The sequence below is a fragment of the Equus caballus genome, chromosome 16 (genome assembly GCF_041296265.1).
Source record: "Equus caballus isolate H_3958 breed thoroughbred chromosome 16, TB-T2T, whole genome shotgun sequence".
In the NCBI taxonomy this organism is placed as follows: domain Eukaryota; kingdom Metazoa; phylum Chordata; class Mammalia; order Perissodactyla; family Equidae; genus Equus; species Equus caballus.
In genome coordinates this window covers 44,746,706-44,760,945 of record NC_091699.1, presented here as the reverse complement: position 1 = coordinate 44,760,945, position 14,240 = coordinate 44,746,706, and the positions used below count along the sequence as shown (strand labels likewise).

The 14,240-nt window shown below is 43.8% G+C and overlaps 1 protein-coding gene across 4 annotated transcripts in view; it reads left to right on the top strand.

The window, feature by feature from the left end:
- Positions 1 to 14,240, top strand: part of CACNA2D3 (calcium voltage-gated channel auxiliary subunit alpha2delta 3) — an 824,202-nt gene that overhangs the window by 367,754 nt on the left and 442,208 nt on the right. For all 4 annotated transcript variants that reach the window (XR_011426865.1, XM_070237387.1, XM_070237386.1 and 1 more), the window contains one exon: positions 9,790 to 9,921. Coding sequence is in view for 3 of the 4 variants with exons in the window: in XM_070237387.1 (XP_070093488.1) it covers positions 9,790 to 9,921 (132 nt within the window). In the remaining variant the exon portion in view is untranslated. The remainder of the gene's footprint in view (positions 1 to 9,789; positions 9,922 to 14,240) is intronic.

The window sequence follows — 14,240 nt, the reverse complement described above, 5'->3', positions numbered from 1 at the left end:
CTTGGATGCTGGGACGATGAAGAAGAGAGCTTCTACCTCTGGCATAAATGCCTGTCTTCAGAGTGCAAAACCTGGACTAACTCATGTTTGGTGAGCAGGTCCTCTCTAGATACCATGGGCTTCTCTCCCTCTGCCACCCTAGTGCAGGCCCTGTCATGTCCCCCTGAATGACTGTAGGAGCCACTAAACATTCCTTCCACCCTCACCACCTGCCCCCTCTTGGTTGCTCTCGAAATGGCAAAGGTGAGTACCTGCGCTCACTTCAAACCCTCCAGGGGCCTCCATTGCTCTTGAGATTGAGAGCAGATTGCAGACCAGGGTCTTCATGGCCCTGCTGGGTCCCTCCAGCCCTCTCCCACCCCAGCCTCCTTTTTGGAGGCTGCCTCTCTCTATTCCAGGCATTTGAACTTGCAGTTGGCACTGCCAGGACCACTCTTCCCCATCTCCTTTAATGCCTGTTCATTCTGCAGATTCCAGCTTGATCAATGCTGTGTTGGGAAGACTTCTCCAAGACCATGTTCCCTTACATCACATTCTGCCCCTTCTTATACTAATCACCACTGTAATTTTACACATAATTAGATAGTTACTGGATTCTCTGCTTCTACCGTGGACTTCATGCTCCATTGGGTTAGAGGGCATGTCTGGTTTTGCCCACTGCTTTATCCCAAAATCCTAGCACAGTTCCTGGAACACAGTAGGCATTCAGCAAATATTTTCTCAATGAATGAATAAATGCATACTACATCTAATACGGGTACTAAATGTATTAGAAAATATGACATGATTTATACCTTTTGAACAGATTGTCCAGTGGTAGTAGGAACAACTACAGTAAATGAAACAATAGAGGACAAGAAAGGAAGAACCTCAGTGAGATTGGCCGGGGTGCAGATAAGGTGGATGGTGGGAGCTGGAAGGGGAGTGTCTTTGAAAGGGGATCCTGGGCCAGATCAGACTGGCTTGGAGCCCAAGCTCCAAGGGTAGGGTGGAGCCTCTGCATGATGGGTTAGCAGGGACTACCAATGCTTCTGGAGCAGCGTGGGCCATCTGGCCGTGGTATTCAGCATGAATTTGAGAGCAGGACGCTGAGTTCCAGGGAGCTGCTGTGAGAGTTTTGTAAGGCTGGCGGTCTAGTGCCTGTTGGTGGGAAAAGGGTGACTCTGTGTTCACCCAATCTCCAATCCTGGCCAAGAGGAGTTTTATTCCCTTTCCAACTAGAGCAAACTTCAGGAAGTTGGTGCTCTGACTCTTCAGCTTTTTGTGAGAGACCTCCAGGAAGACTCAGTGGGGAAGTATCACAGAGCAAATGAGCTGTTTTGATTTAGTGAATGCCAACTTAACTAAGATTTGTCAGATGCCATTTTAGAATCAGAAGCCCCTTGAGATGTGCTTATCTTTACGCTAGAATGTTTTATTCAAGATTTTACGCCTTGTAAATGTCCCCTCTGCATGCAGACCCCAAATCCAAATGCCGATGGTGATGAAATTGCCTCACTGGCGGTTTTGCAGCAGAGATCCTGAGGTGGACGCGTTAGGGACTCTTGCACAGGGGCTCTGTACTGGTCGGCAGCAGTACCTTATCTTATCCACCATGTCCCCTTGAACTCACGCACATGTCTCGAGCATCAGGTGTAAAGATGCCATGTCAGGGCCCAAAGAAAGTGTGATCCCAGCTCCCCTCCCCAGGGACCACCCACTTCATTCATTTATTGGCAGTTGGGGGCAGACAACCTGCTCTGAGCCACATGTTACCTGGTGTCTAGACTGCGCCTCTGTGCCACCCCTTTTCTCCTCCCCCTACTTACTGTCTGGTAGGTAGTAAACAGAATTCAAGGCTTCCGTTCAAGTCTTCTTCCATCTAATAGTTGGGACAAGGTGATATATGTGGGCAACAGACTTCAATGCCCCGAGGACCTGTTTCCTCATCTGTAAAATGAGGCTAGGAAGAGTAGTTGTAAACTGCCTGGAAAGGGTCCTATATAGTGTGTGGCACATTGTAAGTGTTCCAGAAATGGCAATCCCTGCTGCTACCATCATCATGGTCATCATCATCATTATTAAAATCATCAAAATCATTATTTCGATTTCTATCCTGTAATTTTCTTCTTTATATCTCTGACAAAGACTTGGGATGGTTTATTCTAGGAGAATAAGGAGTGACAAGGAGGAAGAAATGCAGTTTTCACCACGAAATTTAAAATATGTTAAGGGAGGAGGACTATTTAAAATGGATATATTTAAGGTAATAAAAACAAACAAACAAGTTGAGTCATTGACGTGAAATCTCACTGGGGAATTGACCCTGAAGTCTAGCACACTGAAGTGACAGGCTGAGAGAGTTTGGAGGACCCTTTAGGACTTGCCAAACTGATAAGTATGTTTACTGAATATTTTGCTTCCCTGCTCCATCCAGAGTGGTTCAGCATCGGGCCATGAGTCCTCTTGGTCCCTCTGGTCCCAGGGCTGCCAGAAATTGGCTCCAGCTTTGTGAAAAGCAACATGCATTTGCTATCTAGCATATCACTAAGTTTAGAGGAAGGGTAAATATTTGGCAAGTAAACCCGTTTTATAATTCAACACACATTAAGGGCTATTTTCCAATACATATAAGTGCTTAATAATTAGCATCAAAACTATTCATTATTTAATCTATGATGTATTTAGAATGAATGGGAGAGATGTCATTTACTTGCTGAAATGGGAGACATGAAAACTATCCAGCCATTCTCCTCTTGAATGTGGTCCAACATGCAGCGCTGAGGAGGACTCCTGTGTGGGTTCAGTGTCTCTCCGTGCCTGGTATAATTTCATAGGCAGGAGACACACACCTTCAAAGACCTTTAGAAAAGCCCAAGATCCTTCCTCTAGCCTTGTTCAAGGCAGGAAATACCTTTCTTACAAGCTCCACACTTCAAAAACCCAATTGAACCTGAACTCAGTCCCTTCCCTTCAAACAATGGTTTTTGAGTAACAGTAGTTTGTAATTTTATATTAGCCTATAATTGTTCATGTACACTCAGATTCTCTAGAAATGGACCCGTATTTTGTCGTAGAAAATGACGAGTTTAAATTAATACAGTGCTGCTAATTCACGGAGAGTAAATGATATTGAGAAGAAACGTGGAGTGCCTATCGGATGACTTTGAGGTCTGGAGAGGAAACTCAAGTGCTAAGTCATCCATAAAGATCCTGATTGCTTGAAGGATGTGTCCTGGAAAGAGGGAACAGGCTGTGCTTGCTAGAGATCTCGGAAGAAAAGAAACTTGATTTTAGAACCGTGAATAAAAGTGTGATGGGCTTTGGCGCTGGTGGAGCACAGATTATGCCTCTTAGAAAATGCATGCTTGGCAGGAAGCTTCGCCAATCTGCTAAAGTCCTCAACGTGGCCTGCCCACCTCTCCAGGCCCATCTCATACCTCTCCCCCTTGCCTACAGGGCTCCAGCAAAATTTCCCACCTTGCTGTTCCCCAAGACACCGGTTTCTTCCCGGCTCAGGGCTTTTGAACTTACTGTTCCCTCTGCCTAGAAAGCTCTTGTTGGCCAAGGCATTTTTGAGCTGACACTTTCTCGGCCTCCATCTCTCTTCTCAAAGTAGTCATCTTTGACCACCCAATTTGAGTAACTCCCCTTCCGCCTCTCTACATACAGTAACTCTCAAGCCTGCCATCCTTTTATTATTTTCTTTGTCGCACCGATTTCTATTTGGATTCTCATTTATTTATCCATTGTCTTGCCCCTTCTCAGACTGCAATGTCAGCTTCATGGTTTGTCTGGTGCACTGCTGAATGCCTGATACAATAGGTGCTCAATAAATATTCATTGAAGGAACAAATGAATGAGGAGTCATTGAGAGTGTTGTGCCCTGACAATTTGAGGCAGGGAGGAGGAGACTTAGGTGAAGCCTCCCCTGGAGAGTCTTAGGACAGCTGAACTGCCCTGGGTGGGATTTGGGGGCCCACCACAGAGCTGCGCCTCGTGACATACCCGCTAACGGTTATGGAGCCCGCCCCCTGCTGAGCGCCCTGCATGCCCTGTTTCAGCAGCCTTTGAGGGAGGGCTGTGCCATCTGCCTTCTACAGATGAGGACCCTGGGGCTCAGGGAAGCTAAGTCACAAGCCCAAGGCCATTAGCTAACAAGTGCCAAGTGAGGTCTCAGACCTGGGACATCACCTCCAAAGCCCGAGTTCCAGGCTGTGCGCCGCACTCTTGGTGTGCTACCCAGCAACACTCGCTGCAGAGGACAGGGATGACAGTGGGGAACTCTTCTTGGGGACTTATTTATCCATTTACTAATGCACAGAGTAAACAACGGTCCGTATTTATGGAGCATTTTGTATGTGCCATTTGCTCTGCTAAGTGCTTCCATCTCTTAATTTGCCTGAACCCCAGGGGCTGATCATCTCAGGGAGGACTCAGGAGAGTGGGACTCGTGCCTCAAGTATGATGACAAGGGGGCTACTCATTCACAGAGACAGAACTAAAATGGCAAGGTGTGTGAGTGTGTGTAGGAGGGGTGTGCAAGCTGTAACACCAGGTGACCCCCATGTAGCAAAGTGCATGCCTAGGGGAAAGCACAGGTGATAGGGGTTACTTGGGCAGGAATAAGAGAAGGAAACCACAAACGTGATTTTGCTATGGGTTCTAGGATAAGTTACAAAGACAGAGCTGGGATGTGCAGCACTTTTCAGATACAAATTGCAAATTGATCTCAAAGGTGGTGTGGGACACTTACTCTCTAAACATCTGCTAGTAGTCTGTTTTCTAAAAGCCGCACATCTGATAAATTTTTGACTGGCATCGGATGTAACAATCTCTCAGACGGTAGTGGATAAACCTCATTGGCTGTAATACTGCCACCACAGGCCCGTGAAAAGATGTTCGATGTCACTAATTATTAGGGAAATACAAATCGAAACCACAATGAGCTATCATTTCACACCCATTGAATGGCTATTATCAAAAAGACAAGAAATAACAAGTATTGGAGAGGATGTGGAGAAAAGAGAACCCTTATACACTGTTGATGGGAATGCAAATTGGTGTGGCCACTATGGAAAACAGTATGGAGATTTCCCCCCAAATTAAAAATAGAACTACCATATGATCCAGCAATTCCACTTCTGGGTATTTATCCAAAGGAAAGGAAATGACTATTTCAAAAAGATATCTGCACTCCCATGTTATTGCAGCACTATTTACAATAGCCAAGGTGTGGAAACAACCTAAGTGTCCATCGACGGATGAATGGATAAAGAAAATGTGCCATATACAATGGCATATCATTCGACCATAAAAAAGAAGGAAATTTTGCCATTTGTGACAACATGCATGTAACTTGAAGGCATTACGCTAAGAAAAAAGAGAAAGACAAATACTATATGATATCTCTTATATATGGAATCTAAAAAAAAACCAAAACCCAGACTCATAGGTACAGAAAACAGATTGATGGTTCCCAGAGGTGGAAGTGAGGGATGGGCAAAATGGGTAAAGAGGGTCAATTGTATGGTGACTGATAGAAACTAGATTTTAGTGATGAGCACGCTGTAGTGTATACAGAAGTTGGATTATAATTACGCATGAAACTCATATAATGTTATAAACCAGTCTTAGCTCAATGAAAAAAAGGAAGATAGAGAAAATAGAAAACGTAAAGAACTTCTATTCCTGGATTTTGTATTGACCAATATGAATAACAAGTTGATGTGGAATGGACAGGAACATTGGGGAAAATGACTGTGTTATGTGCAGTTTACTTTATCGAGCAGAGAAGGCTGATTATTGACACATACACTAGACATTAAGGAAAATGATTTGAATCCAGTTTGGTGCATTACAGGTAGGACCCATTGACAGAGGTCATGAAGAATGGTAAGCTCATAAAATTATGATGCAGATGTGAAAATCTAAATTGTTCCCATAAAGAAGAAAGGGGAGAAGGCCTTTAAACCTCTTTCACAGGGTAAAAAGCCTACACTTATTAAACTTAGATTTCAAAAAGGATACTTACAAACCATGAAATATGGGTGTGTTGTATAGGATAATTAAGAAAGTACATGTGCGTTCATTGAGTTGAATAGTGGCTTCCAACACATCCTTTGAATGTGACCTCATTTGGAAATAGGGTCTTTGCGGATTTAATTAAGTTAAAGATTTTTGAGATGAGATCATCTTGAATTTAGGGTGGACCCTAAATCCAATGACTGATTTCCTTAAAGAAAAGGGAGACGGAGATTTGACACAGAGACACACAGAGGGGAAAGGCCATGTGGAGATGGAGGCAGAAATCAGAGTGAGGCATCTATGAGGCAGGAACAACTAGGATCGCTGGTGACCACAGAAGCTAGAAGCATGGAACAGATTCTTCCTTAGGGCCTCCAGAAGGAGCCACTCCTGCCAACACCTTCATTTTGGACTTTTAGCCTCTGGAATAAATTTCTGTTGTTCTAAGCCACCTGGTTTGTGGTGTTTTGTTGCAGCAGCCACAGGAAGCTAATACAGTACATTAAACCCCTGTGAAGATTAAGGGTGGAGGTGGAAACCAAAGGTCAGGTTCATCTAAAACTCTTGAAGAATCCTAAAAGAAGCAAAAGGGGCTTTTAAAAAATCTTGAAACAAAATACAAATAAGCAAAAAAGTAAGCCTGCTGCTTAGGAGGATGCTGTCATTTTCATAAGTGACCAAAAGAAAGAATATCTGCTCAGCAGCCGTAGAGGGAACATCAGGCTGGGGTGCTGGTCCGTACCCCAACACAGAGTTCACCTCCTCTCAGTAGATAGTGGAAGGGGTTGGGGACCTGAGTACATAGGTGCAATGGCAAGCACTGACCATTTGGGCTACTTCACTTCCGCTCTCTGACAATGATACTGGGAAAACCATTCTTAACTTGTCTTTTTTTACCTAAATATTTATATGAAGGCCCCACATAATAATATCACCATTTTCCTGGGTGTTTCTTTCCATCTCTTAGATGGCTGCAACAATGGACAATGAGTCAAGATTTTCCTTTTCATTAAAATTGCTTGCAAAATCAATACACTGTGGTTATTTTACAAGCCAGAGGGAGTATTTCAAATAATTGATCAAATGGGTGTGTGACATAACCCCCCCCCATTTTAACCAGACCTTATTTTTAAGTGATTCTGCTTCCCTTGTTCACCATGCCCTACAAAAATTGAAGCCCCCTTTTCTTGAAGAGACATAATTTCAGAGATTTGGTTTCGAAATGAAGTGGATGAAATGATCCTCAGACACCACAAGTCTTTTGGATTTCTGAGGATGATCACAGTTTTCCAGGGGGGCAATCTTAGGTTTCCAGGACCACCTGGAGGCATGGGCAGCCTTTTCCTATGCCCAAAGAAACCACACTCAAGACGAATTGTCTAACTGGAAACTGTTTGACTCCTTAACATGTTGAGACAGTGAGCTAGTGAAATGGAATTTTTGCTTCTAATTGTGGAAGGTTTTTATATGACGCCAACATAATTGAGGCCATTGATGGAGGAAGCAAGAATCATGGATTTTTCAGTGTCATTATTGTATTTGCATCTTTGTGGATTAATTTAGGTGGGTTTTGCAGCAGGGAGTGAGTCACAATAATTATTGTCAAGCTTGGACAGGAACAATAAAGGGCTCCATTTTCCAGGATTGTGAAGATAATGTCTTTCTCCAAATTACTTTGTGGTAAAAGATTGAATTGGTCATTTTTGCTCTTCTAGCCTATGATGTAGTTTATTATAGTTTATAAGAGTTAGAGCATCTACCCCTGAGATGAGAGTCAGAATCGCAATTGCCTGTTGAATTCAAGTGATCTGCAAAAATAAGGCAGGCCGAAGGTAAGACAGTAAGACAAGATGCTGTGTCTGCCTGCTGGGTTCAGAGCCATTTCATAGGCTTAGACCTTTCCAGATGAGCATCTTGCTGGCAAAGGGCAGGCAGCTGTGGAAGAGGGATGGGGCATGCTGGTACCAATAGTGTTTCCTTATCAGTGTACCTAATTTACGTGAACATTTCTAGCATTATTTTGCTCATTGGCTTGCTGTAAGACCTGAGGACTGGAGTGACCAAATCTGGCCGCATCCCCCAATCTGTGTAGTATGGAGGAATCTTTGGAATAAGGGTGTCACGGTGGGATTGCTGTGACTTGGCATCCCACAGGGAATTCTGGTGAGGGAGTGGGACTTCAGGCCAGCTCCATTGATGGCTTTGTGAATGCCTTTTGCCATTAGTCCTTTTCTGTCAATTTGTTTAACCTTCCAAACAGCTTTTAAGGTGGGTACTATTATGCCTGTTTTACAAATAAGGAAACCACAGATCAGAGGCTTTGCCACTTACTAGTTGGGTGCTTTTAAGAAAGAACGTAAGTTCCTGGTGTTCACTTTCTCCTTGTGTAGCATAGAGGAGAGCGGTGGCACCTGCCTTGGAGCGCTGTGGTAGCGGGGATAGGAGATAAGATAAGCACAGTGCGTGTACCACAGGAAGGACTCAAATGTTTCTCCTCCTCTTCCTAGTTATTAATGTGCTCATCCTATTCTCATTCTCACTCTCATCATACTGGGACTGGACAACTATCTCCCCTCTTAGAACGGATGTTGTTTAATGTGGCATCATTTGGAAACAGGAGCTTCACAGGTTAAAAAAACAAAAAGTAAACAGTCCCAGAGCACCTCAGTGATCCACCTTGCTTCAACCAGTCTGCGAGAAATACTTATTTATTCTCCCTCTTTGTCTTTACCCTTAATTCTTATCTATAGACAGAAGCCAAGGGCTCATCTTTAGGCTGCCAAGGGTGAGGAAAAGAGATTTTTCTCATGGGATAGCAGGGCAGAAGAGTAGATGGTTGTCTGGAATCTGGAGAACAATCTTTGTTTTATCCATCGATCCATCCATCCATCTCTTCATCCATCCATGAATTTTTGGAGTTTCTGCCATGCGTTGGCCAAAGAGGTTCAACAGAAGACCAAAGTGAGGTGGTTCCTGTCCTCTTGGAGCTCACACTCTACTGAATGAAAGAAGAAGAGAGGTTTAGTTACGTAATTCCAATTTATTTATTCTTTTTTTTTTAAAAAAAAAGCAAACTTCTAAGTCGGAGATGGAGAGAATTGGAATAAGGCTATGTTGGCTGAGGTGACTGCGGTGAGAGAAAACACATTTTTCCTGTTTTTAATGCTGAGTTCTGACTCAGGATGGGGAAAAGTGGAAAATAATGCTAAGGGGGTTGGCCCCGTGGCCGAGTGGTTGGGTTTGCGTGCTCTGCTTTGGCGGCCCAGGGTTTCGCTGGTTCAGGTTCTGGGCACAGACATGGCACTGCTCATCAGGCCATGCTGAGACGGCGTCCCACATAACATATACAACTAGAATATACAACTATGTACTGGGGGGCTTTGGGGAGAATAAGAGGAGAAGAAGAAGAAGAAGAAAGAAGATTGGCAACAGATGTTAGCTCAGGTGCCAATCTTTAAAAGAAATAATAATAATGCTAAGAAGGTCTCTCTTTGCTTTCTCAAGAACTATGAGCTATATGAGATTGAAAGTAACAAATAAAGGGATGTGGCTTTTAAGTAAGGAGCCATCAATAGAGGGGTCTGGGTAGCTTGGAGGGTTCGGGCAGGATGGGGAAGCCCTAATGTATGGAATTCCCAGGAGCTAAACATTTGGGGAGCTGTAACTCTCTTCACAGCTTCCTGCAAGATGGACCTCATGCTGATATCTGTCAGCTATGTGAGATGCCAGTGGGGTTCTATTTTACTTTGCTTTGTAACATTCCTCTTCTCTGCTTTTTTTCAGACCCAGCAATTGTCAATGGGGTTTATTGGTCCGAATCTCTAAACAAAGTCTTTGTAGATAATTTTGACCGTGACCCGTCTCTCATCTGGCAGTACTTTGGAAGTGCAAAGGGCTTTTTTAGGCAGTATCCAGGTGAGTACCCCTGCCTTGAGAATTATGACTCAGATGAATGATCCTGTGGTATTTTCCTTTAAGGTTCAGGGTTAAAATTTTTCTGTCTTCACTTAGGAGAAATTGAAAGGTTAATTCCAAATCTATTAAGTCTATTGTCAGGATGCAGGATGGGAATGATGGTCTGGCATCTGCATGCATATGCACACACACAAGGCATTTGGACCTGCATGTGGTTTCAGCGTCTTTCTCAACAGAGTAATTCATAGAGCTGTCACCAGAAGTGAGGAATGGGGGTGTGAAACATACCATATTTAATCTTTCTGGGTAAGAGTGTGCTTTTATTACTGTTACTACTACTCTTATTACTATTACTGTTATTATAATTGTTGCTATTATTATTGCGGAAAGCAGCAAGTCCTAAGTGGGCAGAATTAAATTCTGACTGGAAAGTGTAAGAAATGGAAAATCTGAACTTGGGTTTCCCCACTCCAGAGTTGACTGCCCTTGGGGAAGAGGTTGAAATGGCCAAGGCACTGCTGATGTCAGTAACCCATCTTTACGGGCCACCAGCAGCACCTCAAATGGTGCATTTGTCAGAGTTTGTCCACCATTCGTTTGGAACAGGTGTTCCTTCTGGGGCCTTCTTAGGCCTCTGCTTTGCAATAGGAATTTAATTCAGGCTTGGTTTGAATTTTAATTAAAAAGGGAAGTTTTAATTTTGCTTACAAGTTGTGAAAACAGGACTCGAGGCTGCAATTGTGCCAACAACACAGCTGTAGAAATTAACAAGCTCAACCTAAAAGAAGGAAAAAATGCCCTGCATAATCTTGGAGCAATTAAGTGGAGTCTTTTATGTTTTCGTTAAGTAAGACTAGGCACCTGATGTCTTCCCACTTTGAGGCACAGAGACTGCCAACCTCCGCCTTGAGGAGCTGTTTGCCCTGCACACAGCATCTGTCCCCTGAGCCTTGCCTGCTGAGTGTCTGCTTTGCCAGATTATTCAGCATTTCCCGAGAGCCATGTTCAGCAGGGCATGCATGGTTCTCCTGAAGCTCAGAGAAATTTAAACAATAAGCATCCTATTAAAGATAACGTTATAATAAACAGTGGTCTGTTAAAGTTCCAGTGTCACCAAATTGTAATCTGCTTTGATACACTCAACAGAGAGTAAATGTAACACAGATGTTGCTGAAAATAGAGCATGGTGGGGGGCTGATCCGTTGAAGAAGCCACAAGGAAGGACATCTTACCATCTCACCATGTGGCATTTGGATGAAGGTGGAGCAGTTAAGAAGAAACCACAGATCATCTGTCGTCTCTACCAGCAGGAAGACCTCAAAACTATGGTCATGAGGAAATTTGAAAATGAAAGTGTATTAGTCATCTTGTGCTGCCGTAACAAAACCCCATAACCTGAGTGATTTAAACAACAGACATTTATTTCTCATAGTTCTGGAGGCTGGGAAGTGCAAGATCACAGTGCCTGCGGATTCAGTTCTTGGTGAGAGCCCTCTTTCTGGCTTGCATGTAGCCACTTTCTCCCTGTGTCCTCACGTGGAAGAGAGAGGAAGCTCTGGTGATTCTTACTTTTCCTCGAAGGACACTAATCCCATCATGGAGGCTTCACCCTGGGACCTCATCTAAATCTAATTACCTCCCAAAGGCCCCACCTCTTACTACCGTCACATAGCGGGTTAGGGCTTCAACATAGGAATTTTGGGGGGACATGAACATTCAGTCCATAACAAAAGGGAATCCTCAGAAAGGGTTTATGTAATAGGGGAGATTAATTACCTGCAAGGTTTTTATCCATCAGAGCAGTTGACTTGGAAATGCTTACAGTTCTTTTATGACATTTGTGGCAGAATTTTGACTCTAAAATGTCGACATCTTTTCTTTGTTAATAAAGATGTGGGTCACTCCTGCAAAGGGGTTTCACTGCCCTGAAAAATGTCACGTGGTCACTCAGTGCTTGGTTCTGAAGGGAGAGCACATCTCTTGTCTCCTGGACATAAAATGATTATTGGAAGAATGATCCATGGGCATTTTTTGCCAGGATGTTTTTCTTTTCAGGATGCCTCTTTCCATGTTTAGAGTGGCAAAATAGTATAAATCAGCGGTAGGTGTGCATGTTCTTAAGCAGAAGGGATGTTTCTTCGTTCTTACATGCGTGTATCCAGTTCTTTGTTCCAAACACTGGGAGAGGTCCTGAGGATAAAATGGTGAGCTAGACAGAAAAGGTCTCTGCCCTTGTGAGGCTCCCTCTTATGGGCAAATGCATTCATCAGGGATTTTGCTTGTAGGTGACAGAAAGCCCGTTCCAACCAGCTCCAGCCAGGAACACTTTTATTGGCTCATGTCACTTGAAGTCTAGGGAGTGTGCTGTTTTGAGATACAAGCTGGATTCCAGTAGTCAGCAATGTCATTTGGATTTTGAATCTTTCCTTCCATCTCTTATCTCCACCTTTCTCTATTCTGACCTTGTTTCACTGGCAGGTAATGTCGTGATGGGGAATATGGCTGAGGGTTTGCATAATTATTTTTCAGTTATAGTCCCAGGAGAAGACAGAGCATCTGTTTCAAAGCTTAGATGAAAGTCCAAGGGTTAGCCTGGTCTGGCTCACATGCCCACATGCTGAAGCCAGGGGGACTGGATAGTGGGTAGGGCCAGCCATCTGAAACCATGGGCATTAGTCAGAATTACTGTGGCCTTGCCTGACATGGATCCCCAAAGGAATGGGATGACTGCCATTCGGAGAGAGACAGGTGAACAGGCCATTGTGGTGCAGGTATGGGGGAAATAGAAGGAGCAGGGGGCTCATGGAAGAGAAACACCAATCCCAACTTCTGGAGGTGGGAGGAAAGACTTACTGGAAGGAGAATTTTAGTCAGTGTTAGCCTAGTAGCATATCTGTGATGATGTTGTCTCTTCCTGTGTAGATTCACAGAGGTCTCCACAAGTTCAGCTTATATCCTGTAGACATGTGGCAACGCTTTTGCTGTGCTATCCAGGAGAACTTTCTGCGATGATGGAAATGTTCTGTATCTACGATGTCGAATATGGCAGCCACTGACCACATGTGGCTATTGAGCACTTGAAATGTGCCTAGTGAGCCTGAGGCACTAAAATTTGAATTTGAATTAATTTAAATTTCAAATGAAATAGCCACATGTGGCCAGTAGTTATCATGCCAAACAGTCTAACTCTATAGGCAAAGACTTTTGTGATCTGATACCCAGTTTTCAAGGTACTGGTCTTACCTTTTAATGCCTGCATTGCAAAAGGATCTCACTGAACGAGAACTTCAGTTAGGCTCTTCTGAACAATAACAACAACAATGACAATAATAACAGCAACAAAATGCTAATAAAGGGCCTTTGAGCTCTGCAGGATTGGTTTCTTAAGCCTCATGGAAGCTCTGTTTATTTCAGTTTCATCCTTGGGAGCCTTTGGGAGTGCTGTGAATATTAACATTCATGCTGATGATAGTGATAGTGACCTCTGTCTGTTGAGCACTGTGCTGGGTGCTTATATAAGCATTGTCTGATTTAATCTTCACAATGATTCTGTGAGCTGGAGCTACCATAATCCCCATTTTACAAACGAGGAAACAGGCTGAGAGATTAACTGACTAACCCAAATCACACCAGCAGGGTAGAAGGGAGCTGGTGATGGTGTTAATACTTCAACCACCTCTTTCTCCTTTTCTTCTCATAGTGGTTGTTGCCCTATAAAATATGAACTTGGACCTGCAATCCTGAGCCATTAGGCTTTCAATCCCTGTCTCCTTTACTAGGATACCTGCCCCAGGAGGACAGAGACATTTGTTTTATCCATCATTCTGTCACCAGCACCAAGAATAACACATTGTAGGTACTCAGTATGTATTTGTTGAATGGATGAATCACTCAGTGGCTCAGAGTCCACCAGCTCAGTTGTCCCTCATCACACTGGTAGTAGCAGCTCTCCCTCAGAAACAATAGAGCTACTGCCTCTCTGGGAAGCTGGTCACTGGCTGCAATCCAGTGACACTAAGGGACCAAGCAGGAACTGCAATAAGTACAGTATAGAGCCACGGTCCCTTTGTTGTCTCCATAGCTCCCTGTCCTCCAAGTCCTCCTAAGCCCCTGCCTTTTCTATCCCAATGTCCACCAAGTCCTGGACTCTGGATGCTCCCTTCTGTTGGCCACCTCTGTATGGTTAGTAGGGTTTTCACGCTCATCATCTCCCAGGAGGCAGAGAATCATATCCTCACAGTGAGCCTTTTTCTTGGGAGCCTCATCCAATTCATGATTTTATAATCCTGAGTGGGACCCAATTTCCACCTGGTTGGGGC